The sequence below is a fragment of the Podarcis raffonei genome, chromosome 16 (genome assembly GCF_027172205.1).
Source record: "Podarcis raffonei isolate rPodRaf1 chromosome 16, rPodRaf1.pri, whole genome shotgun sequence".
NCBI lineage: Eukaryota > Metazoa > Chordata > Lepidosauria > Squamata > Lacertidae > Podarcis > Podarcis raffonei.
This window is the reverse complement of record NC_070617.1, coordinates 29,970,499-29,996,354: the sequence shown is the minus strand read 5'-3', so window position 1 is coordinate 29,996,354 and position 25,856 is coordinate 29,970,499. Positions and strand designations below refer to the sequence as shown.

Genomic DNA, 25,856 nt, shown 5'->3' with positions numbered 1-25,856 from the left:
GTTATGAGAACTCTCACCAATGGATGAGGTTCACCACCTCAACTACAGTTTGCACAAACTACACCTAAGGCTGTGGATCCATGCACTGGCTCCCTGCTAAGCTGTTAGGAAACTTGGGAGCCATGCTTGCATGTTCCATACTCAAATGCTCTCTGCTTCCCAGAACAATTTCTTTAACTGTGGCTATGAATTCTGTCTGCTTAGTGCTAACCATTTTTTGTTTGTTTCTAAAGCAGGGTATTTAATAATACAGTGGTACCTCGGGTTACAGACACTTCAGGTTACAGATGCTTCAGGTTGCAGACTCCGCTAACCCAGAAGTAGTACCTCAGGTTAAGAACTTTGTTTCAGGATGAGAACAGAAATTGTGCGGCGGCAGCGGGAGGCCCCATTAGCTAAAGTGGTACCTCAAGTTAAGAACAGTTTCAGGTTAAGAACGGACCTCCAGAACGAATTAAATTCTTAACCCGAGGTACCACTGTAGTTTGAAACAGGTTCCAGGTCCTGGGTTAAGGTTGGGGAAATTATTTATCAATATTTCTTGCTATCCTGGCTTTCCTCGAAAGAACTAAGGATGTTCCTTCTTCCCCTAGCCTAAGACCAAAAAACTGTGGCTGACCCAAAGTCACCCAGCGAATATCAAAGCTGAGTGGGGATTTGAATGTTGGGGTCCCCATCGTCTGATGCTTTAGCCACAGTTCTACAACAGAATTGCTCCTGGGAGGCCCAAAGTGCATGTTTGCTTACACCTGAACCAGCATTATACCCGAAGCAGCTCAATGTGCATCCTTCTCAGGTTATCAGGTATCCTTATCCTATTGGAAAGTCTAGAAACAACAATACATACGTTTGGGTGAAGGCACCTAGTTCATACCTCACACAATGCATCTCTGCCCATTCCCCATAAATGAGCCACTGTTCCCATTAATGAGTCAACTGGCCAGCTCGCAACATGAAACAGAATGGAGAATTTCTTAGCTTTTTTCACCCCCCTTTAAATCTGAACATACCTAATAAGAACGGCAAATAATTAAGAATTGTCTATCACAGCAAACAAGTACTGTGTGCAGGGGAAAATATTTGGCAGCTCCTACATAATCCTTTGGGAATGTCTCTTTTTGCATTCAGACAGCGCAAAATGGAATGCAGATGCATAATAGGTCATAAGCTGATTTGTTAGTGCCTTAACTATTTTGTTTTTTAAACTTCCAGCTGAAGCCAAAAATATCAACATGAACATACAGCTATAAAGAATACTATAATCTTTCCACAAAAGAAAGTTCAGAGCTCTCAGCCTGCCTCCTCTGAACGATAAAGCGTTGAGCCTGCAGAAATCAAGGTAATTCTTTTTTATATTAGATGGAAGAATGTAGGAGGAAAATGCACACTGGCACCTCAAAGCATCCATTTTCCAACATTCACTAGGAGAGCTACATCATTCTGGTAATTTCCTAGTAATGTCACTTTCCCAGTAGGAATGTTATGAAAGTAATAATAATAATAATAATAATAATAATAATAATTTATTATTTATACCCCGCCCATCTGGCTGGGCTTCCCCAGTAATGTTACAAAAGGTTTATAACCTATTGCATCAAACACATGTAGTTGGGCGAGGCATGGAATAATTGCCTGAGATTCAGACTCACTCTCCCACTATAAGAGCTGCTGCCACCAATGGAAAGCTTTTGATCCTGTGGAGAAATCTTACTGGCGCAATCAGGAGACAATTATAATCAATTCATGCCTCCCCTCTAAAGCCCTGTATGCCCTAAAAATCTGCTGGGGCGGCTTGATATTCTATTGAATAGTATGGAAGGTGACATGGGGGAAAGGAAAAGGGGTGGAAACTCCTCCCTTCTTCTGATGGCAGAGTACCCTTTAGTAGATCTTTGCTCAGGGGACGTTCCTGTTGCCAGAGCAACATCTGGATTGCTGCTATTAAAAGTTTTCAAAATGATTGCTTCAGTGCTAGCCAGGCAAATTGTTTGCCCAGAAGTGCCTGGGTGGGCAAACATGACTGCAGCTAAAATTGAGACCTGGAGTAGATTCTTTAAAGCTCTAAACCAAGTTAGTTTAAGGCCCCCTTCCATATACTGGGACTTGAACAAGCCTTGAGATTGCCATTAGAGGCTTTGATGTCTGACCCATCATTCGTAAAAGAGATAACTGGCGAACAACTCGTCCATAGCAGCACTGAAGTTGTAGAATTCTCTCTTAAAGGAGGTTCACCAAGGTCCCTCTTTCTCTTTTTAAGAGGTTGCTGAAAACCCTTTAAGTGCATCAGGATTACTACGATTGATTTCTACTGTTTTTATGTTGTTTTACTGTTTTATGTTGTTTCCTTTGCTTTTAATGTTGCTTGGTTTGTGTTTATTTGAAATCTCGTGTGTGTGTGTGTGTGTTTTACTTTGTAAACAACTTGGGGGGGGAACTATTTCTAAAAGTAGTATATAAATATATTTTCAGATGCAAAATGTGGTGTTAAAACATGGCATATATACAATAATGGTAAAATAAGCCATGGATAACCGGAAGATTAATAGAGTAATAAAATTGTGGAAGAGACCCTGAGGGTCATCTAGCCAACTCCCAGCAATGCAGGAATCTCAACTAAAGCATTAAAAAAAAATGGAAGGAAGAGAACCAATCAACTGTTTTAAAAAAATGGTCATGAACTCTACCGGCAGCAGCAGCCTAAGCACAGAGGGTGTGGTGCCAATAGTGTTGACTGAGAAGACACTGGCCCTAAGAACCAGAAACCCCCAGAGACCAAGCCCCTTTCCACAGAGCAGCTTGCATCCTCCAAGGGACTCACATTCTACCAAGCTGGCTTTTCACATACAGTGGGCTCAGTATGAGATCCTGGCAGGGGTGTTGCGTCCCATTTCGCCACTTGAGGAGAAACAGGAAGTGCCGCCCAGCTCTGCCTCTAATTTTCATCCAATTCTCATGAGATCTCGGTGAGATGCTGCCGGAAAGCTGTTCCAATGGTGCTGCTGCTGTTGCTTCTCCGCCAGGGCAGGCACCTGCGGGAATGCTGCCTCGGGGGTTGCTTCACCCTGTTTCACGGGCAGGCTGGCCTTGGATCCTGGAGAGGCACTGGAGTGCCAGGCTCTAAGCCAGAGGATGTGCACTAATCAGCAAGAGGGTGGAGCCTTGAGAGGGACAGTCAGGGGCTCAGCTGAGATGGTTCTTCTCAGAATAAGCTGTCTGCTCCCTGGGCTCTGTCCGGGGTCCTGAAAGATTTCCCTTCAGCTGTCATCATGGTTCAGATTTATGATCTTTACTGAACCCTACCTGTCTGTTTTCCCCATCTGCACCCTCTAGACCCTCTAGGCATGTCCAACTCCCAAGAGACTGTGATCTACTCCCAGTATAAAAAAACTAGCAGTGATCTACCCATTGTCATTGGAGGTAGGAGTGTGTGTTAAGCTTTTTTTTTTTTAAAAGGAGTGAAGTGCCCAGAGTTGTTGAGCCTTTGGGGGGGGGGGATTGCACAGAGTTTTTTTACGCCCCCCCCATAACTTTTTGTACACAAGGATCCCACGATCTAACAGGATCAGCCAGGGATCTACAGGTAGATCGCGACCCACTGGTTGGAAATCCCTGCTCTAGACCATGCGTAGGCAAACTAAGGCCCGGGGGCCCGATCCTGCTCAATCGCCTTCTAAATCCGGCCTGCAGATGGTCCAGGAATCAGCGTGTTTTTATACAGTGGTACCTCGGGTTAAGTACTTAATTCGTTCCGGAGGTCTGTTCTTAACCTGAAATTGTTCTTAACCTGAAGCACCACTTTAGCTAATGGGGCCTCCCGCTGCTGCCGTGCCGCCGGAGCACGATTTCTGTTCTCATCCCGAAGCAAAGTTCTTAACCCGAGGTACTATTTCTGGGTCTGCGGAGTCTGTAACCTGAAGCATATGTAACCTGAAGCGTATGTAACCCGAGGTACCACTGTATGAGTAGAATGCGTGCTTTTATTTAAAATGCATCTCTGGGTTATTTGTGGGGCATAGGAATTTGTTCTTTTTTTTTCTTTCCAAAATATAGTCCGTTCCCTCACAAGGTCTGAGGGACAGTGGACCAGCCCCCCTGCTGAAAAAGTTTGCTGACCCCTGCTCTAGACACAGCCATGGGCTTCATCATAGAGGGGGACGGAGATAGGGAAAGAAACTGAAGACTGGATGGGAAAAAACAAACAAACCAAAGCACACAATGTTACTGTCATAGACATAGCCAATATTCACAACTTGGAAAGTAGCAATAATTCATGTGGCCAATCAAGCACAATCGAGTAGAGATATTTTGTTGATTAAGTGGTATATAAACATTGCAAAATAAAAATAAACAGAGACAAAACATACCGAAGCATTAAAAAGCACATTACAAATTCTGAATATTGATGGACCAGTTCATGCTAAGTGAAACCCATGGCACACCCTAAGTACAAAATGAAATGGTCTGTATTCCCATTTTTTGTAGATTAGCAAAATATTGATGTTCATGGCATCATCAGATAGCACAGGGATTTTACATCAACCAAGACATAAAATGAAAAATTTATTTGATTAAATTTTTCAAGAACAAACCTGCATTGGCTACATCTAAACACCCAATGCTTTAAAATAGGTTTACATCAAAGCTATACAAACCAAACATGGTAGATACAAGATAATTGCTATTTACAAATTCCATATACATAAGGTAAAACTCACAGATAAAACAGTATCAAGACCTTACAAAAGGAGAAAGACAAAACTTTAAAAATAGAACACAATCAGATGCATTTTAATGAGTTCTAAAATTGTTCAAGATTCAATGGTTTAAAAAAATTATCCTCCAGCGCCATCTTACCACTAGGACAAAAGAGAAATAAGTGCATCCAGAAATTTGCTCCGATCTTCCATTTTCAATTCAATAACTAAAACAATAAAAGAAATGTCTGTAACGACACAAATACTGGAGAGATAGCATATCACAGCATGATGGACCTGTTCTATATTACAGTGACAACTTGATTTAAACATTTTCTGGTGGTAATAATAATAATTTATTACTTATACCCTGCCCATCTGCCTGGGTTTCCAGTCACTCTACATTGCTAAGAGTCAATTTAGAAGCCACCGCTACCAGTATTAACTTGTAACCATTGCACATGTAGAATTCATTTTAGGACTAGTTAACCTAAGGGACGCGGGTGGCGCTGTGGGTTAAACCACAGAGCCTAGGACTTGCCGATCAGAAGGTCGGCGGTTCGAATCCCCATGACGGGGTGAGCTCCCATTGCTCGGTCTCTGCTCCTGCCAACCTAGCAGTTTGAAAGCACGTCAAAGTGCAAGTAGATAAATAGGTACCACTCCGGCGGGAAGGTAAACGGCGTTTCCGTGTGCTGCTCTGGTTCGCCAGAAGCAGCTTAGTCATGCTGGCCACATGACCTGGAAGCTGTACACCGGCTCCCTCGGCCAATAAAGCAAGATGAGCGCTGCAACCCCAGAGTCAGTCATGACTGGACCTAATGGTCAGGGGTCCCTTTACCTAACCTAAGAAAAGCCATTTTTTCCACAGTGGTCAGCCATGTCTGCGGGTAGGCCGCAAGTTGGACATGACGACAGCAATTCTCTCTTAACGGTTGTTCTTCAGCAACTGCTCCTCAGAGCAACCCTGATGCTACTTCACAGACATCATGATTAGTAGCTACTGAGAGCGTTATCCTCCATTAATTTGCCCGATCCCATTTTAAATATGTCCATGTTGGTGGCCATCACTTCTTGTGGTAGAGAATTTCACAGTTTAACTATGCCTTGTGTGACATTCTTCCTCTTCCTCAATGTCCCACTCTTCCACTTAGTTGGATGACTCTAAAACTATGAGAGGGAGAAACTGCTTCTTTCTATCCACTTTATCTACACCATACATAATTTTATGTGCCTCTATTATCTCCCTACTCTTACTATTTTCCCTAGAGCAAAAAGCTCCCAACATTGTAATATTTCCTCATAGTTCGTTCATTCATTCATTCATACATGATCATCAATCAAATCACCCAATGGCTCACACTCAAAGATAAATGTATCAAGTGCTCCCATCAAAAAGCACTTCAGTTGAAAGAATGCCAGGTCATTAGTCTGTGATGTATGATGGGGGGTTATTTTTTTTTTCATACATGGCCAGTCATCAGTTGGTCTTGTGCTCATCAACTGATGAGTGTGCACGCTTGAAACTTTAAAACTAGAAGCTGCACTACTTCACTGCCAAGAAGTAAATACTTGGAGCCAATAAGCCTTTTACCTCTTTGATCCATCATCCATGCAAAGCAACAGCGGCTACTTGGTTTTAGGGCACATCAGTAGGTGAAGCACATTGTTGGCTCCTGGTGCACATTCCAAGTCTCAGTGATGTTTGACTGCCACAGCTCTTTTACAAGCTTACAAATACTCAGTAAAGTACTCAGATTTGCACAATTTTCTCTGAAATGTGCCTCATTAAAAAACAAGTAAACAAAGGCATGCATGGAAAAGCCTAAAAGTTGCTGATGCTCTCGCTTATATAAGATATGCAGCATTTACTTACTAGACATGTCAAAATGGTTGTGTAAAGTCCGAGAACTGGTGTTTTCTGCAGCTTTTTCAAATGCTCTTCCAAAAAAGCTAGAGAGGGAGAGAAAAACAAGCATTTTGCATTTCCCCAGAAAGGAAAAGTCAACAAGCATTTAGCCTTTCTCTAAAAAGTACCCCAAGCATCCATTAAATAAGCACACGCACCAAAAATACAACCATCTAAGGCAGGCATAGGCAAACACTGGCCCTCCAGATGTTTGGGACTACACTTCCCATCATTCCTGACTACTGGTGCTGTTAGCTAGGGATGATGGGAATTGTAGTCCCAACCATCTGGAGGGCCAGAGTTTGCCTATGCCTGGTATTTGGTCCTAGAGTAAAGCGCTGATCTTCCCCCGGTTACAGCCCCCTATACTGCTCCAGAAAGTCCTCCAACCAACCCCCAGGAGCAGTTTTTCAGGGAATGTGGGAGGCTGTAGGGGATTGGCAAAATCCAGGTGCCCCACGTTATACAAGTGCAAAATCGTTTGATACAACAGCTTAAATTTAACAAGCTGCAAAAATGGCAACTGTGCAAACTATTCCCATACTTCCTTTCCTCCAAAGAGTTTAGGACCCCACCAACACCTCATTTCATCTTTGCAGACTGAAAGAGTGACTGGCTCAAGACCACCCAGCGGATTTCATGGCTAAGCAAGGTTTTGAACTTGAGTCTCCTTGGTTCAAGTGCAAAATGCAAGCCACTACACCAGGCTGGTTCTCAGCATGCACCCAAACAACCATACAGAGTTGGCCTGTTTCATTGCAAAGGCGTATCTGTTGTTTCTCCTCCCTCCCCACACACACTCCAGAACAATGATCAGACTTGGAACAGCCAGCTCAGTTTATGGAGCATCTTATCTAAAAGGGCCAGCAAATAAAACTCTTACTTCTTTTTGTCTGAGCTTTCCAGATGAGGTGGAATCCCCACCATGATCACGGTGCCTTGCTCAGTGTCCATTGGTGCGGCCATAACCATTGGCAGCAGTTTACAGCGCTTGTTTTTTGTCTGGAAACCAGAAAGCACATTGATTACATAAACTTCAAAGACAGAATCAGAAAACTTCAGCTCTGCTTTTTAAAGTACTGATGAGGAGTTAATTCGAGGGTTAAAGTTATCTAAAAAGGATTATAGATCAAACATTCGCTAGACATTTTGAGGTTCCTTAGGCAGCAGTAACCAGACAGACGTTTCCAGTAATCACACACAGAGATATTTATTTATACTTACTGCTCTGCTAGGTTTTTCAGATTTTATTGTACCCATATTTAAAAGGAACTCACGTGTGCCTTACAATAAAAATAGTTTAAGTGCTATGCTAAGTTGCTTAAAATGCAATTTAATAAAATGTAAAAACAGAAATTGTTACAGCACTATGGTGGATAAAATGCATAATTCTTTTGTGAATGTGCTTTTCCTTGGAAAACCTGCTCCTTTTGTAGATTTGCAATGTTCTGCCTTACCAAATGAATAAAAAAAATCATCCAACACATGATGCTCAGAAATAAAACTGTCCTGTAGCATTACTCTTCCAATACAATGCCTTGTTTAAGTCAGTTCTTGAGTTAATTTAGAGTACACATAAGAAAGCCTGGGGAAAAACAGAAAGATTGGGGGGAATGTGGGCTCCCTGCATTGTTCCTTTCCCCCCGCCCAGGCCTTCACATCTAACTCTAGAGCCAAAGTAAGGAGCTATATTAAATTGCAGCAAATGGGGAGGGGAGAATTTAACCCTTTCACCCCTTGCCCCTAACCTAAGAAAAATTGCTTGCCCGAAAGTGCCATTTGTACTGTGAGTAAATTTCCCAGTAGCATCACTGGTGCTATTTGCTTTTTTTTTTAATCTGCACATTAAATTCAACTACAGTAAACCCACAACGTGCACACATTTAACTTGTGTGCATTCAGCTTTATGCTCTTGGAAAAACAAAAAATTAAAAAGGAAAGAAAAAGGGGGCAGACCCCCAGGAAAAATGATTTTGCCAATCCCACCCACCATTGCAACTAATGTTTTTTGACTATACAGTGGTACCTCTGGTTACATACTTAATTCATTCCGGAGGTCCGTTCTTAACCTGAAACTGTTCTTAACCTGAGGCACCACTTTAGCTAATGGGGCCTCCTGCTGCCGCCGTAGCACAATTTCTGTTCTCATCCTGAAGCAAAGTTCTTAACCCGAAGTACTATTTCTGGGTTAGCGGAGTCTGTAACCTGAAGCATATGTAACCCGAGGTACCACTGTACACGGTTTTGGCTTTAGGTGTGATCCCCGAAATACAACCAGGAAATACAATACAGGCTTACTGTATACATTTCAAGCCATGTCCTTTGTAATTTGGTCCTTATGAGTACAATTCTATATCACTTTGGCACACCTCTCTTTAAGAGTGCATTTTAAAAGAAAATTGTGCTGTTCAACATCATGGAGATGATGAGTTGTATCCAGCAGGGCCAATCAACACCCCCCTCCTTTAAATGTGTTCAAGAGGTGTAAGGGAGCTCCTGGAGCAGATTGTGTGGGTGTGGGGACTGCAGGACATCTCTGAAAATTGCTCCCCCGCCCCATTCTGCTGTGGGAAAAGGTCTTGTCTGAGCAATGCTGCTAGATGCAGAACATCAGCGTAACTTAAGCAAACCCAGAAGGGGAAAAAGAAAATGACTTACAGAACAAACAAATGACTTGAGTAAGTATTTACTAAGCAAGCATAACGATACTGGTCTGGAGAACAATTTCACATCTGGTGTGCCCTGGGAAGGAAAAAAGAGATATAATTACTAAACCCGCCCCCAAAGGCAGTAATTTCCATATACAGGTTATAGGGCAGGTGGTCCTTTTAGATGTGTGCCAGAGCTTCTACATGTATACCAGGCCACTGGGTCTTTTTTTCTCCCTAACAGATTCTCTTGCTGAGATTCAAAAGGTTCTTGTTAAGCAGTATGCAGGGCCATTATTAAGATAAATAAAAGTTCAGTTGTGCAGCTGCTTTCCTGAAGGTGATTACTGAACCTCCTGGATCACAAATCTACCACCATCAACGTATAGTATTTCTTACCCGCCCTTCACCACAAACTCCCTGGGGCAGGTTGCAACAATTAAAAACTACAGTACTAAAATCAGTTAAAATGAAGTGTATGGTGACTGGTGTCCTTGCAAGTTTCACTCAAAGCTCTGTTTTCATGAAGAGTCAAATCTTAAGATGTTAAAAACACTGCACTCTCCTGGGCTCCATAATTCAGGGCCAAACATTGCAGATTTGCAATCAGATCTCTTTACATTTCTTTTAAAAGCACTTCCACCATCTAATCTAAATTTGGCTCTGAAAAGCTGTAGATACAGCGTGTGTCAAGTGTGTGAAGCTAAAACCATTCAGTTTAGAACTTCAAGCTTGTTAACGTAAATCAAGTGTTTTAAAAGTACAGCACAGAACTGAGAAACAAGTCCAGGCAAATTTTACCTCCATGAGATAACAGTAAAGGAACGGTCCCTGATTGATTACAAGATTGGTGCAGATACAGCTGGCTATGGTCTGCTGAATTGCACGAAGTTGCTTTTTGGCTAGTTCCAGCCCTTGATGCAACTTGTCCAGGTTACTCCTGAAAAAAAAGGAAAACAGAAAGAAGCTTACTTTACCAGAGAAGAGAAAAACCTGTACTGAAGACTTCTTAATTTATTATCAGTAAGCACTTGCTTGGTACATTCTTATTGACCTTGATTTTTTAATGTAACAGTTTAGAATGCCTTACTGCCAATCAGTTGTGGGTAAAAAAATATTAAAAAGCAGATTTGAATGAGCTTGAAAAACTATGTGTGTTACCTGGAAAGACTATCCAAAGCTTTGATGAAATTGTCAGTTCCACTTTCGTCCTTCTCCATGTTCTCCATTAAAGAAGCAGCTGCATACACTACATCACTTGCTAAAAACTTATTTTTAAAACCAAACTGGATGCTGAAGGTTTGTACTCTTAAATTCTTCATTCTGCAAAACCAAATTAAGCCAACAGAGATGTTAAAAGCTTTTTTTAAATCCCTGCTGTCTTAGCACTGAACATACTATATACACACACCATGAAAGTAGCTAAAGAAATCATGAATTTAATGTTCTAAAGGCCATTTCTGGAAGACTACCTAATAACAAAACTCTGTCCACCTGAATTCCTTCCCTATGTAGCTCATGGCAATATGTAGGAGCATGTCTTTCTCTTGGTTTTCCTTATTCTTTTCCCCTTCCTCTCATTTTTCTAGGCATTTCCCTGCTCCAATCCTCATTTCCTTGGCCTAACACTTCCTTAACACTTTCTGTTTGCCTTGACCCTCTCTAGGATTAGATCAGCTCAGTTCAGCTGGTGGCAGCTGAAGAACTCTGCCTGCCCTGCCATCTCTGTGATATCAGGGCAGCTAGTCCAATCAACAGCCAAATAGTAAAATAAATAGTATTTTTCCCCCTAGGCACACACCAAAAAAATCATGTTTTTAAAAAATCATGTTACTTTAGAAATCACTAAAACAACCCTGCAAATTAGATTTGTGTTATAATCTCCATGCTACATATACCACCCTAAGACCCTGAGCTGGAGGGAGGGAGGGAGGAAGATGGGATATAAATGTAATAAATAAAAATATTTGTGAAATAGTAAGCAGCAAGGGCAGACCTGCTAGTAGTGCTTTAGTTTTGTTTTTTTAAAAATGATGAACTGTTCAATAGTTGGTTGAAAGTTTAGGAGAAATGTATGGGCAAGGGTGGGTTTCTGCTTCTGCTCAGTCCAGACAGGCTACAATGCCCTTTTAGGCCATTACACAGAGATGAAAAGGTTTACTAAGACTTCCAAATATGTAAAAAAGTGTTTTACCCAAACTTATTTGCAGATTCTTCAATCATCTCCTGTAGATTCTCTTTCAAGGAAATGTCCATAGAGTGGAATTTCTGTTTTACTTGCTTCAAAGGTAAGCTGAGGGAGAGGAGTGGGGGTGGGGAAGAGATCACATTTTCAGTGATGAAGCAAGTCTGCCAAATCACAACATCTTCATGTTCATTATTCAAAAACTATTAATAATAATAATAATATTTATTTATTTATACCCCGCCCTTCCCAGTTCAGAAAACTGAGCTCAGGGCGGCTAACAACAAATCTAAAACACTTAATTGATGCAACAAAAAACAGCATAAAACACAGTATAAAATGTGAATAACAATAAATTCAGAATTCAAAAATCAATTTAGGGGGAAATCCATCCAATAAACATTAGGGCTGGTTAGTTAATGGCTGTTTTCTAACTGAATATAGAAGACTGCCTTAAACTGAATCAAGCCATAAGGCCATGTAGCTCAGTAATTGTCTACACTGAATGGCAGGATTTCAGACCAGTTGTACCTGGAGATGCTAGAGTTTAAACATGGAACTTTCTGGAGATGTTCCCAATAGTCTAGGTGAAAGCACGTCAAACTTCGCCTGGCTTGGCAGCCTTGCTCATGACCTTTACTCAAGCTCCACTACCTTCAGCCATCCAAATGACTCTCCCAATTCTCCTTTGCCCCTTATGCAAAGGCCTGCATGCAACATTATCCATGCAATGCCTCCTCTTGCTTCCTTCAAAATCCACCTTCAAAACCATTCCTGCAAATCCTTTGTCTCAATCCTCTAGTCCAGGGCCAGTGAACTGGATCCACCTAGTGCTCCAGATCCTGACCTCTCCAAGTCTGCAGGGCACTCCTGTCAATCACCTAACATCACAATGACAGCAGATGAAGTATTTCATTCCCTGCACAACTGGAAATCAAACTGCAAGGGCAAAGGCAGAGGGCTTTGCAGGCACTGCCAATCAGCAGATTGGGAATGGCTACAAACCCTGCTGTGGGCAGGGAATCAGTTGGGCATAGGGGTTCCCCATCACAAGTCCTCATGCCCTACTGTGAATAAGCCTGTTAACCGAAATAAATGCAAATCCTCACCCCCCATTATCCTTTTTTCCATTTTGCTCCCCTTTCTATGTTGTAGCCCCTGTGCTTTCTATTGTAAACAATTCAGAACAAGGACCCATTCTCCTGAACTTTGTAAAAGAGCCACACACATTGATGCTGCTATATATTATATACAAACTCTTTATTTATTTAAAATCTCCTTATTAACTCACCCCATATCAGCAAGGAATTCCTGAAGCCTCTTCTGACCTTGCACAGACCAAAGCTTGAAGCTGGCAGAAGTGTAGCAGGTATTACAGAGGCTTTCATACAGAGACCAATGTTGATAGAGTGCAAGGCACAAGCTAAGACCATCGATAAGAATTAGGAAAAGTAATTACAGCAGGTTGGATCAAAAAAGCCTATTGCATTCTAGTTCAAAATAACTTGTCTGGATCACAATGACCTGCAGATATGGCAGGGCTGCTTCAATAAACCATAGTTTGTTGGAGCATGACCAAATGGCAACCCCAAGTCCTCCCTCTCCTGTTGAGGGACTTTCCTGGTTTCGGAGACCAGCTTCCAGAGGGGAAAGGAAAGGTAAGGGCACTTGAATTTATCTCTCACTTGTGCTCCAATAAACAGGTTGCTTGGAAATAGTGCCATTATGTCTGAACTGAACCACTCACAGACTGAGGGCCCAAACTGCAAACCAAAACCCACTTATTTATTGCAAAGTGCCCAAAGTTTTTGAGCTTTTTTTGGGAGGCTCCCCAAAGTTGCTGAGCTTTTTTTGGAGGGGGAGACAACAGAAAAATCCTTGCGGGTCTTGCCATCTCCTTCACTCTTCCCCCCCACCCTGTGCGCCATGGCACGCTCCCCAGCTGGCTCGCTCTTGGGCTGCTACGATGGGGAGGACAGAGCAGCCCTTAGGCCAGGTGAGCGGCGGCCAGGAGGAGGAGGAGAGCCCCCACCCCAGCCAGCCAGCACAACAGCCGTGGCTGCCTGCCTTTTCCCCACCCACGATCCCAGCGTGGTCTTCCCCATCTTCCTCCCTTCCTCTCTCCAGCAACATCACCGCGGCAAAGGGGTGAGGCTGGGTTGGGCCAGGCACGCAGGGAGGCGACGGGCACAAGTGCCCTCCTAGCCCAGGCAGGTCGGGCCCGCGGGAGGAGAGGGGCCTGCGGAGGATTGGAGCTGGGGGAGTGGTGGAAGGGAATGGGTGAGGCCTGGGTTGGAGTGGGGAGCTGGAAACTACCACGCAGCACCAAAAAAAGCGCAGAAAAAAATCACAAGGAGGGTCAAATAACGAATGCTGTTGCGCCCAATCAGAAACAGCCACTGCCAATTGAAAAACAGACCAATTGCTGGCTACCAACAACAAAAAAAACCCCTATGCGTGCCATAGGTTCGCCACCACTGGCATAGGCAATGCAACAACTGGTACTACAAACCACTTCACCCAAGTCTTAGAAATATTTCTGCAAAGTTATTTAGAAGGATACTCATATTCAAATGCTATTCTCATGCAGTCAATAGAAAGAGAATTTTCTTCATCCCCGTTGCGATGGTTATGCCGAGATACATGCCGCTGCAGAGACCCAATGTCTGTTACGTATTTCATTCTTTTTACAAAGAAAACAGATACAAAATAGTTAGTTCAATCTCTTTTCCCGACAGCTCTATTATATGCCTTTTAAATATTACATGTCTTTTGGAGAAAGGATGAGCAAAAAAATATACTGATATCTACCAGTAGATCTCTAGGGGGTGAGAAGATTTGCAAGGGTTTATGTTTGACAGCAGTGAAGGCATTTTCTAAATTAGGTTGGTGAAATTAAGAAAAATATGGGAGAAGCCAGAAGTGGAATTTAGGAAGGGCTGCAAGATTAGTTCTGGTACTAAACACAAATTACTGAGCTCAGCATGTGCTTTGTAGATGCCCTGCTCCTTAATGCTATGAAAATATATGTCTGCCACCCTCACCCACTGTTTTGCAACTAGCTCTGATTGGTGGAGTGCAGGGTTCTATAGAAAAGGAGATAAAGTTTCACCATTCCTGCTTTCGGGATATTCAATGTGGAAAGAAGTCAATTCATTAGAAACAGCTTGCCAGTAAAATGCATGCTGTAAAAATTCCTTTGACATTATAAAGGAATGAAGTCTATTGTCTCTCAAATACAATGCAGCCTTAGCAAACGCTATAAATACTGTGCTTCTCAGAAAAAACAAGTTTCCCAGTTCATTGCAGAATTGGGGATCGCCCCTAACACATGAAACAGGCATGCCGCTTTAAAAAGTAATTTCTGTCCTCACCATAATTGTATAAATTAAAGGATTCAATTTGTTATAAAATTACTTATTTAATTCCCTCTTTCTGTCCAGTCACAAGGACACCCAAAGCAGGTAACAATTTAAAAATACCTATTTGAATAGAATATTTACTGCTCACTTACTGAGTGATTTTGTCTTGAATCCACTGGTCTGTTAGTCCAACAATAGCCCACCTAAAAAGCAAATCAAAACAACTGAATCAAGAATTTGTAGATATTCTCTGTCTGTCCCTGCTGAGACTGAATAGTGAACAAATATTTAAAAGATTCCCCAAAGACTTTAAGGTGCTATTCTATACCTTAGCCTACCTCCCTCGTACAACTCCCATCAGTCCAGTAAGCATGGCCAATAATCAGGGATGGGATTTATACTTCAAAACATCTGGAGGGCAGCAGGATAGAAAGCTGCTATACATACTTACCTGGGAGTAAGTACCATTGAACTTAACTGTATTTTGTTCTGAAATTGTTCTATGGGTCTTTGGACCACAATAAAGATTTTATTTATTTTTATTTATTTTTATATATATATATATATATATATATATATATATATATATATATCAGAGTAGACATGTCTAGGACTTCACTTTAAACATTTCAGATAAGCTTTCAAGTACAGTGGTGCCTCGCAAGACGAAATTAATTCGTTCTGCGAGTTTCTTCATCTTGCGGATTTATCGTCTTGCGAAGCATGGCTATTAACGGTACTTAGCGGCTTTAAGAAAAAGGAAACAAACTTGCAAGAACTCGCAAGACATTTTCGTCTTGCGAAGCAAGCCCATAGGGAACTTCGTCTAGCGAAGCGACTCAAAAAACGGAAAACTCTTTCGTCTTACGAGTTTTTCGTCTTGCGAGGCACCACTGTACTCACAGGTATGCCTAAATAGCAAGTATAAAATATTTCCCCACACTTTCCAATGGAACATTTGAAGCTGCTTCATTCCAACTCAGACTACTGGTAAACTACCCAGTTCTGCCTATTTCAATTGGCAGAAGCCTTTCCAGGCCTTTTCCATTTCTGATCCCTGGGTTCCTTTTAACTGCAAATATCAGGAACCAAGCATGGATGATTCTGGATATATTTCTACTGGATTTGAAATTGTTTTGCTGTATGAAATTTTTTAATGTTAAATCATCTTGTTTTAAAGGAAGCAATTATTGAATGGAAATAAATAACAGAATGTATGAAAATACATATAGCTATGAATGACATTTAATGCCTGTGCCTCAAGGACATTTCCTTTTATATCTGCCTTACTAATAGCATACAACCAGTGTTAGAAACTCAGATACATAAGCTAGGCGCCAAATTGCTCCTTAACCCAGGGATACAGTCACCAAAACGGAACGCCTAGTTGCCATTTGGGGCTAGACAGCTCAAAAGTTGTATTTTCCAATGTGACTTTCTGGTTCCTGAAATTCATTCTGATTGTGCAGATAAAATATCACAGGCAGAATTCTACAGGATGTGTTGCTAGTGTGTGAAAACAGACGAGATGCAAGGACAGCCCAGGCATGCACCTCCAGATGATGGAGACGACAGGTGCCATCCTGGCGCCCGGGCATCTTCACTTGGTCGCAAGTGGCCGATAAAGGTAAAGGGACCCCTGACCATTAGGTGCAGTCATGGATGACTCTGGAGTTGCGGCGCTCATCTTGCTTTATTGGCCGAGGGAGCTCACGTTCAGCTTCCGGGTCATGCGGCTAGTATGACTAAGCCGCTTCCAGAGCAGCGCACGGAAATGCCATTTACCTTCCCGCTGGAGCGGTACCTATTTATCTACTTGCACTTGACGTGCTTTAGAACTGCTAGGTTGGCAGGAGCTGGGACTGAGCAATGGGAGCTCACCCTGTTGCGGGGATTTGAACCACCGACCTTCTGATTGGTAAGTCCTAGGCTCTGTGGTTTAACCCACAGCGCCACCCGCGATACTCAGGTGCAAAATGTGCCTGGCGAATTTCAAATGCTGCATCGAATGGAGGGCCTCATTTGTAGGATTCCACCATTAAAAAACATGTTTAGTAAAGCATCAGGGATTATGATCCCACCCGAAAAAACTTGAAATAGTATTTTATATGACATCCGTAAGAGCATAATGAGAAATGCTTTCAAGGGATTTTCCTCTTCGGTAGAGCAACTGGCAGGGGCATTTCTATACAGGTTGGAACACATCTGGAAGCAAGTCAGCAATACTACTATCACAAACTAAATTACGTACCACAACATATCATTTAAGTCTTTAGACATTATCCATGCCAAGTCAAACATCATCATGGCAGACTACAAGAGGGAAAAAACAACAATTAATAGCTGAGTGTGATTGGGGAAGAACAGAATTTGCCACACAAGCAAATGTTTTCAGCATCTAGCAGGGCCAGTTACTACTCTTATCAAAAGTAAGGGGCAGCCATGGCTTGTTACAGTCTCTTCAGAAACTGAACTAATTACAACATCTGTTAACTGTTGTTGCTCTTTTCTGAAAGCAGCAGACAAGAGCTCAGCCTCAAACTGTACAGGAGTGACCTGAGCTTTCTGCTCCCTCCCCCCACCTGCACATTCAGAATACAGCACCACCACTCAGAAGTCTGTCGGGGGCAGCTGAATATGTAACTCATATCATCACCAAGGTTTGGGGGATAACAAGACCACCAACATGCTTATGTGTAATTAACACATGAAGGGGTTAATATCATAGAGTAAGCTGTCCTGCTATGTTAGCTTCCTCTCACCTTGGGAGGAACTAGGTAATCATGCCTCTCTTTACCCCTAGTCCGCCTATGTAGCTCAACATGTGAGGAGGTCTGAGCTGGTTGCTGCAACTCAGACTGCATGCCTCTCACAAGCCAATCTTGAATTCCTATACCAATATTTAGGAACTTTCACCACTTTGTAACTAACCCAAGTTTTACCGCCTGTGCAATTTTCTGAAATACAGTAATCGGGCCTTTGAAAAGTTTGTAAGTAAACCAATTTTTAACCTACCAAATGTGTGGTTTTTTCCCCCATAATGGGAGAAGAGGGAAGTTTTGGAATTCAAAGGGCATGTTTTAAAGGTCTAGCAGCCTGTATTTCCACGCTTTACTTTGCTGCATATTTTGTGATTTTAAATCTCTGCTGGGGTTCTCTCTCCAAATAGTACTTGCCCCAAATTGGATCTTGGCATTCAGGAATTTGTGTGTGTGTTCCCAAAATAGTATTTCCCTGAAGTGAAGTTGCACTCCCATTAGAAATCACTCTCTTATCATTTGTGTATAAGTAACACTAATTGCTAAATTTATTTATACCTGAAAAGCAGCATGGTTCAAACGTCTCCCCATTTTCATAGAAAGGTTAAAAGCTACTGCAAAAATGTATACCCAAGAAGAGGGTCAGGGGCCTTTCTAAAGATGTGGCATGACAAAAGAGCCAGAAAAACAGAATTAATTTATAAAGAATATACTATGGCGATACTAGCTGAGCTTCCTTTCCACAAAGTAAGGCATCCTGAACTAACTGCTATTAATTTTTCAAAGTAATAACATCTTCTCTTGAAAAAATGGTTCTCCTTCAAGGTCTACTGACACTGATATTTGATACTCACTGAAGTACCGTGATATTCATACTGCTCATAGTCAAACAGAATTTCTTGCCTGAAGAACAGAAAGAAGTCATGGGGTTTATTCAATGCAGCACTAAGTTAAAGGCACCTAGCAATAGAGTTGTGCTGAAGGACTGTCGTTGTGCAAAGGAAAACACAAGTACATAACTGAAGATTTATTTATTTCATAAAATTTATACAGCGCTTGACTAGAAAAAACTGCACAACAAGAATCATGTGTTGAAAAACAAGCTTCTGCTAGTGTAATTGTTGCTTTGGGTTCTTTTGCTCCGCAGCTTTTAAACGCTGCCCTCCACTAGCACAAGGGCTCTTCCACTAATGGACAAAGAACGCTGTACTCCAACAATTGTTATGTACAAAAGGTTAAACTTCTAAAAAAATATTTCCATTATGTAATGTGGAAAAAGAGAGCCAACCCAATCAAAAGCACCCCATTGTGTATGCAGAGCTCTTACATGCAAAGGTTGCCCTGTTTATTTTCATGCAAGGAAACACTCGATCTAGCTATATAATATAACTGCTGCCTCCACTGAAGCAACTGGGGAGTCTTTACAGACCGAAAAATTTTGTGCGCAGGAGAGATCCTGTACCCACAAGAAATACAGTGGAACCTCAGTTTTCGAGGGTCTTGGAAGTTGAAGGTTTCGGCTTTGAATTGCCGAAAACCCGGAAGTAACTGCTTTGGTTTTTGAATGTTTTTCGGAAGCCGAACATGCCACGTGGCTTCTGTTTTGAGTTTCCCTATTGTATTGAGGCTTCCACTTTCAGTTTTCGAACATTTCGGAAGCTGAAGGGTCTTCTGGAACGGATTATAATCGAAAACCGAGGTTCCACTGTATTTGGATTTGGGGAGGAAACACAAAGAGGTAATCAATAAAGCCTTTCCTACTAAACGTGACCAATTTCTATCCTTGATAATATCCTTTCATCCAATTAATGCCACATCATAGAATCATAGGCTTGGGAGGAACCCCAAAGGGTCATCTAGTCCAACCCCCTGCAATGAAGGAAACTCAACTAAAGCACCCATGACTGATAGCCGACCAACCTCTGCTTAAAATGTGACTGCCTGAGAGCTATATTTGAACCTATAACATATTTTAAAACACAACTGCTGAGCACAGATCTTTGTCTTCAAGATATATAACCACGTCAATATTTCAGAGCTTGCAATCTCAATTTTACCATTAGACAGAACAACAGAAGTATAATGTGTACAATCTGAAGACATACCTGCGTGCCTCCCACTCTCTTCTTTGCCGTCTTTTCATTGTTCTTTCCACTATTTCCTGCAGAGATGAGAATAGCAAATTAATTTCCCTTCTCTGTCCTTGTCACAACTGATTATAAAGTAATCCCACAAGTAGTGCCTGAAAGAACGGTCGCCTACTGAATTCTAACTCCCTGAACTTGAAGTTTTTCTGTTTATATAGAATGAAGTTCTCAGAAAAAACAATAACCCATTTGCTTGCTTAGCGCATCTTCCTTCACTTCTTCATAGCAAAGAGCTAGAAAATTATGAATGCCTATTTATAAACTTTGCCCTGTGATAGAAACAATTATTTCCCTTTAATACATGGGTATATTTTATTTAAGCTTCCATGATTTAAGGAACTAACCTCTTCAAATCGCCTCCGCTTTCCTGAAGGCTCTGAACCATCACTTTCATTACCAGAATCTTCCTCCTCCTCATCGTCCCTAAAGATATCATCATAGGCAGGAATTTCAAGGTCATCGTCTTGCTTTACCAATAGTTTGATCTAGTAAAAGAAAATGCTTAATTAAATGAAACATTTTAATGAAATAACGATTCAAGTGAAAGATAATTAACAATCATTAACAAGTCAATAAAACAATTACAATCTATAAAACACTATTAGCTAAACAGCAATAAAAAAATTAACTAAACTAAGCATCACAACTACAGCAAAAGTCATATTATATGATTAACAAATCAGTACGGAATTTATTATCTATAAAACAAGACAAGCTAATGGAATTTCACCCATGCCAGTTTATAATAAAATGTTTTTAGAATGTTGCACTATTTTATTGTTGTTAGCCGCCCTGAGCCCGGCTTCGGCTGGGGAGGGCGGGATATAAATAATTTTATTATCATCATCATCATCATCATCATCAAGGATCCAGAGTATGTCTAGAACCAAAGCATGCACCTATAAACTCCTATCTATCACAATGTGAATGGATTCCGACCAACCATTTTCTCAAGAAGCAGAATTTACCTGTGACTCGTTGTAAACATTCACTATATTGATAGGCCTGTGTGTGTCACAGACAAAGAAAACACAGTCTTCTTCAGGCTGAAGGACATCAAGTAGATCAACATTGGCACCACAATTTATGAGAACAAAATACTGGAACTGCAAATAAGGAAGTCATATTAATATGCAAGCAAGACTGTTGTTGTTTATGAAATGCTGGCCCATATCCAATAGATTAATGCTTCCTTTAGTCTCATATCCTCAGGGCTATTATGAAATATTAGCTCTTTACGTTTCCTAAGAGAAAATATAGCTAATTCCCTGGGACTACAGAAAGCAATTAGTCTTCCTCTAAGTTGTCCACAACAGAATCTAACATGACACTGTTTAATCTGAGAACTCAGGCCACCCACAGCAATAAAAAGTAATTAACTCCCGTGCAGAATCAGTCACATGTGGAGAAGGGATATAACTCAGTGATACTGTATCTATGTTGCATACAAAAGCCCTCAGGTTCATTCCTTAGCATCTCCAAGTAGGGCTAGCAAAGGAAAGTCCGGAGTGCCATTGAATATTACATTATGTGGATCAATGATCTGGCTTAGCTTCATATGCTAACTCTTCATAAGAGTGGCCTGGACTACTGTAATAAGATGTAGAATTATTTGGGAGGAAGCACCAATGGAATTAATAGGATTTCCTTCTTATCAAATACACATAGCGCTATAACATGAGATACTAGAAAGGAAATGGATTTTTTTTTAATCCTAATTATGTTTTTACCTGATCTTTATGTTCAAGAAATGCAGTTTCAAGTTCTTGCCATCCAGATACTGGGACTAAAGTATACTGCACATGATCACACTGGAATAAAGCCTCAAAAGAAATGAAAGTGACATTTTAGAGGAAGAGGTAGGCAAGCCATCACCATTAGTTTAATAATGAAGTTTATGGCTTTTGCTCAGCAGCAGTTTGAGCAAGGTCAAACATTTATCACACTGTCATATAAAAATAAATAAGATTTACTTGAAGACAAGCACAAGAATCCAAGCAATCAAAAATTCAGAGAGTTCTGTAAATAAAACATTGTTTAATAATCTATTTCTTAGTGCATGTTTTGCACTCTAAATATGGTAAAGTGTCCCAAATAATATAAGTGTGAAAAGGATTTCACTGCTTATTAGCCTTTGGCTAATTAAACAATCTATGGCCTTTTAAACTGGTGTGTGTGTGATTGTTTTTGTTTGTTACTATGGCGTGTATTTTTTATATATATGTTGTGAAGCCTGTGATTCTCAGAGGAAGGGCAGTATAGAAATTTAATAATAATAATAATAATAATAATAATAATAATAGTAAATCTACTTATATATACTCCATCTTTTTCCTTGACAGGAACTCAAGGCAGTTTAAAGATAAAACACTGCTTAATTTAGATATAGTTTTGCTTATCAGGTGACAGTATTTTAACTGCACAAACAAAGGCTGCAAATTCCCATCTCTCAATCAACCAACAAAAACTTTCATGCTGGGTTACATCCAATGGAGTAGATCCATTGAAATTAATGGAAACAACGAAGTTGGACCCATTAATTTCACTGTGTCTACTCCCAGTAGAGCTTAGCTGGATACAATATTAGAAAACTAGACTCCCCTCATCTTTGCACACAGGTCAGTTTACACCCATTTTGACTTTTGCACATTAACAGGACATAAAAAGGAGACTTACTTGGAGTATTTTACAAGCACATAATGCATCTACATCTGAAGCAACAAGAAGTAGCACCCGCTACCAAAAAAGAAAAGAGAGAGAACATTTTCATTAGTGTCTATGACAATAGCACACTACGAAATAACAATCTGTAACCACTTCATTCATCACAATTCTGGATACAGAAAGAACTTGAAAGAAACTTTACTCGAAGGTGTATAAAAAGTATCCTAGTATATGAGAAAGGATTCAGTCTAGCCGCCTCTCCAGCATGCTATATTGCTTGGTAAATGTTGCTTTTCCACATTGCAGTACTGAAATGCAAACGCCAACCTGGAGCATGAATTGGGCTTTCCTTTTGGGAGTGCGGTTGCTTGTCCTTTTATTTTATTGTGTTATGTTTTCATTCACGTTTGGTAACAGAGGAGCAGCTGTATTAGCCTGCTGTGGCAGAAACAAGGCGGAGACTTTGGGCATCTAAAAGCCAAGCAGATTTAGAAAGCCATCCCATTTGAACAGCTACTGAGGATGGGCTAAGCCCAGTTGAGCTCAGTGAACCTCTGAAGTAGTAAACAATGTGCAGGTTACCACAGTTAGCATACATGCCTAACTGGAGAAAAGTTCCACTGAACCTACTGGCAGGGCTGGTACAAAACCTTTTGGCACAAGGCAAGATCCAGGCCGATGCCCTGGTGGGGTGTAAGGAGCGTGCTGCCCGAGGCAGGTAGCCTTAATGGTCTGCCAGCCAGTGTTCGAAAATAGCCATGTGCATTTTGTGACTCCAGCTGCAACCATGTGGAGATCTCTGGATGCCCGGTTGGCAACTAGGGTAAGCAAAATGTTACTTAGAGAAAGATCTGAAATATTTTCCTTGAAGCTTGAATTTGTTTTATTCTGGATCGTTTTATTTGATGTTTTAATGTGTTTTAAACGGCTTTGAGATAGGTTCTTTAACATACAAATGGCATAGAAATTAAATTAATAATAAGTTCAATTGCAAAAAAGGAAGACAAAAACAAAAAAAGCCCGGCACCTAGACGTTCCATTGTGGCAACCATAACCTAACTTTAAAGTGCCATTTGATGATTAGATTATATAACTGATTTCGAACACTGCTGGCCATGCTAGGGCAGCAAGTTAGCTCAGGGGCTGCAAGGCAGACCACATAGCACACCTTTCTAGCCACTTTATACCCCTCAGAATTCGCTGCCCGAGGCAGCAGCCTCACTCTGCCTCATGGCAGGGCCGGTTTACTGAGGGATTAGCTCTGAACAAATAAATAACCCCTACCCAGTCAGCCAGCCTGAAAAACAAGCACCACCTCAGCACAGTGCGAGGCCAGGGTTCAAATCCCCAGCTTAGCCACAAAGCTCACTGGGCCTAACTCACCTCAGAGGGTTGTTGTCAGGTTGAAATGGGGAGTGTGGCAGGAACCATGTGAGCCACCTTGAGCTCCCTGGGTGGAAAGGTGGCCTAAATATGCAATTAGTAATACAGGCCCTCCAAGTGTCCCTATTTTCCAGGTACAGTCCAGATTTACAAAAGCTGTCCCAGTTTCTGATTTGATCCTGGAATGTCCTGTTGTTCCTTAGGACTTATTTTCAGTGGAGAAATGTTGGAGGGTATGCAGTTATGCGACCCCTGAGCCAAGGTGATAAGTAACTATACAACCTTTAGAAGACATCTGAAGGCATCCCTGTATAGGGAAGGTTTTTAAAAAACGTTTAATGGTTTTATTATGTTTTTCTATATGTTGGAAGCTGCCCAGAGTGGCCGGGGCAACCTAGGAAGATGTGTGGGGTAACAACAACAACAACAACAACAAAATGTTATAATTATACAAAGGTCTGTATAGCTAAAGCCATGGTTTTCCCAGTAGTGATGTACGGAAGTGAGAGCTGGACCATAAAGAAGGCTGATCGCCGAAGAATTGATGCTTTTGAATTATGGTGCTGGAGGAGATACTTGAGAGTCCCATGGACTGCAAGAAGATCAAACCTATCCATTCTGAAGGAAATCAGCCCTGAGTGCTCACTGGAAGGACAGATCCTGAAGCTGAGGCTCCAATACTTTGGCCGCCTCATGAGAAGAGAAGACAGCCTGGAAAAGACCCTGATGTTGGGAAAGATGGAGGGCACAAGGAGAAGGGGATGACAGAGGACGAGATGGTTGGACAGTGTTCTCAAAGATAGAAACATGGGTCTGACCAAACTGCGGGAGGAAGTGGAAGACAGGAGTGCCTGGTGTGCTCTGGTCCATGGGGTCACGAAGAGGCGGACACGACTAAACGATTAGTATAATATAAAACTATATATATATAATATATATATATATAACATAACATAATATAATAAATAATAATAATATTCAATTGCATGATGATGATAAGAAGAAGAAGAGGAAGAAGAAGAATCAACAGGCTGTCCCCATTTTCAACGGAGAAGTGTTGAAGAACGTGCTCGCTTCAGCAGCACAGATATGAAACAATAATAACAACAGCATCGACCGAGGCTACCCAACGGGCTTCGGGGCTAAGCGAGGCCTTCTCCGTCGGGGCTCTCTAAGGACCGGCCGGACCCTCTTGGCCCCGCCGGGACCTGCTAACACACACAGCCGGGGAGCCCCGCTCACCTGGTTCACGACCACCTCATAGAAATCTCTGCGGAAGTCCGTCAGGAACATGGCCGAGAAGGCCGGGCTTTCAACCCCCTGAGAGGAACCCGGCGGCGGCGGCGGCGGCAGCAACGGCGGCGAAGGCGAACTGAGGCGGCGATTTGGGCTCCGCTCAAAGGAAGGCGCCAAACCCCTTTGGCTTCGCCCATTGGTCGCCGCGCTCCGAATCTCGCCCAATAGGCTCCCCGACCCGCCCACCGTGCGGCCTTTCTGGCGCTTTGATTGGACGCGTGCTCCGCCCTCGGGCAGTTCGGAGGCGGACCGGCAGAGGCCTTTTTGCACAGTAAGATTGAGCGGCAAGGGGAAAGGAGGTGCAGTCTTGTTCAGTAGGACGCGACGTCCGGTTCCCGGTTGCATGTTGGTAGGGGCAGCCTCCATTTGCGAGAAAGAGTGGCGGAAATTTTGCAGGGAATGGATGTAAAATTGCATAGGCGTGGGTTAGAGGCTCCCTTTCCTACCAGGGCTTGAAATAATCATTCCTGTATTTTAAAAAAGGTCGGGTCAAGGTTATCACTATTATCTGGGGCTGCGCTTGCGGGGTGAACCCTGCTAATTTTATTTACATGCTAACGCTGGTTGCTGTGTATAAAATGTATAAAATATAGGAATATACCGACAACAAGGCTTTTTCCCAGGGTGCTGCATAAAGCTCAAAAAGGGAGGCATAGTCGCTTTCTGCCAACCTTGCCCCGCAAGTGGTCTAATCAGAACCGGAAGAGAGGATTGTGAAGAACACTTCCGTGTCGCACCTAACAACTCTTTGGTCACTAGAGAGGGCGTGCCCATCCACCATTTTGTTCGTTTTAGAAAGGGGAAGAAAA

The 25,856-nt window shown here is 41.9% G+C and overlaps 2 protein-coding genes across 2 annotated transcripts in view; one reads left to right on the top strand and one right to left on the bottom strand.

The window, feature by feature from the left end:
- C16H22orf39 (chromosome 16 C22orf39 homolog) overlaps positions 1–25,856 on the top strand; it is a 191,844-nt gene that overhangs the window by 145,559 nt on the left and 20,429 nt on the right. The gene's annotated exons all lie outside the window — the stretch shown is intronic.
- Positions 4,548–25,158, bottom strand: CDC45 (cell division cycle 45). The gene is made up of 18 exons (XM_053369276.1): positions 24,994–25,158; positions 22,381–22,440; positions 21,435–21,527; positions 20,673–20,810; positions 20,049–20,189; positions 19,663–19,718; positions 18,412–18,460; positions 17,050–17,111; positions 14,951–15,001; positions 14,000–14,119; positions 12,728–12,859; positions 11,446–11,544; positions 10,413–10,574; positions 10,053–10,191; positions 9,262–9,345; positions 7,487–7,605; positions 6,571–6,647; positions 4,548–4,921 (listed from the first exon to the last, which is right to left on the bottom strand). The coding sequence occupies exons 1-18, from the start codon at positions 25,042–25,044 to the stop codon at positions 4,857–4,859; spliced, it is 1,698 nt and encodes a 565-aa protein (XP_053225251.1). The 5' UTR covers positions 25,045–25,158; the 3' UTR covers positions 4,548–4,856.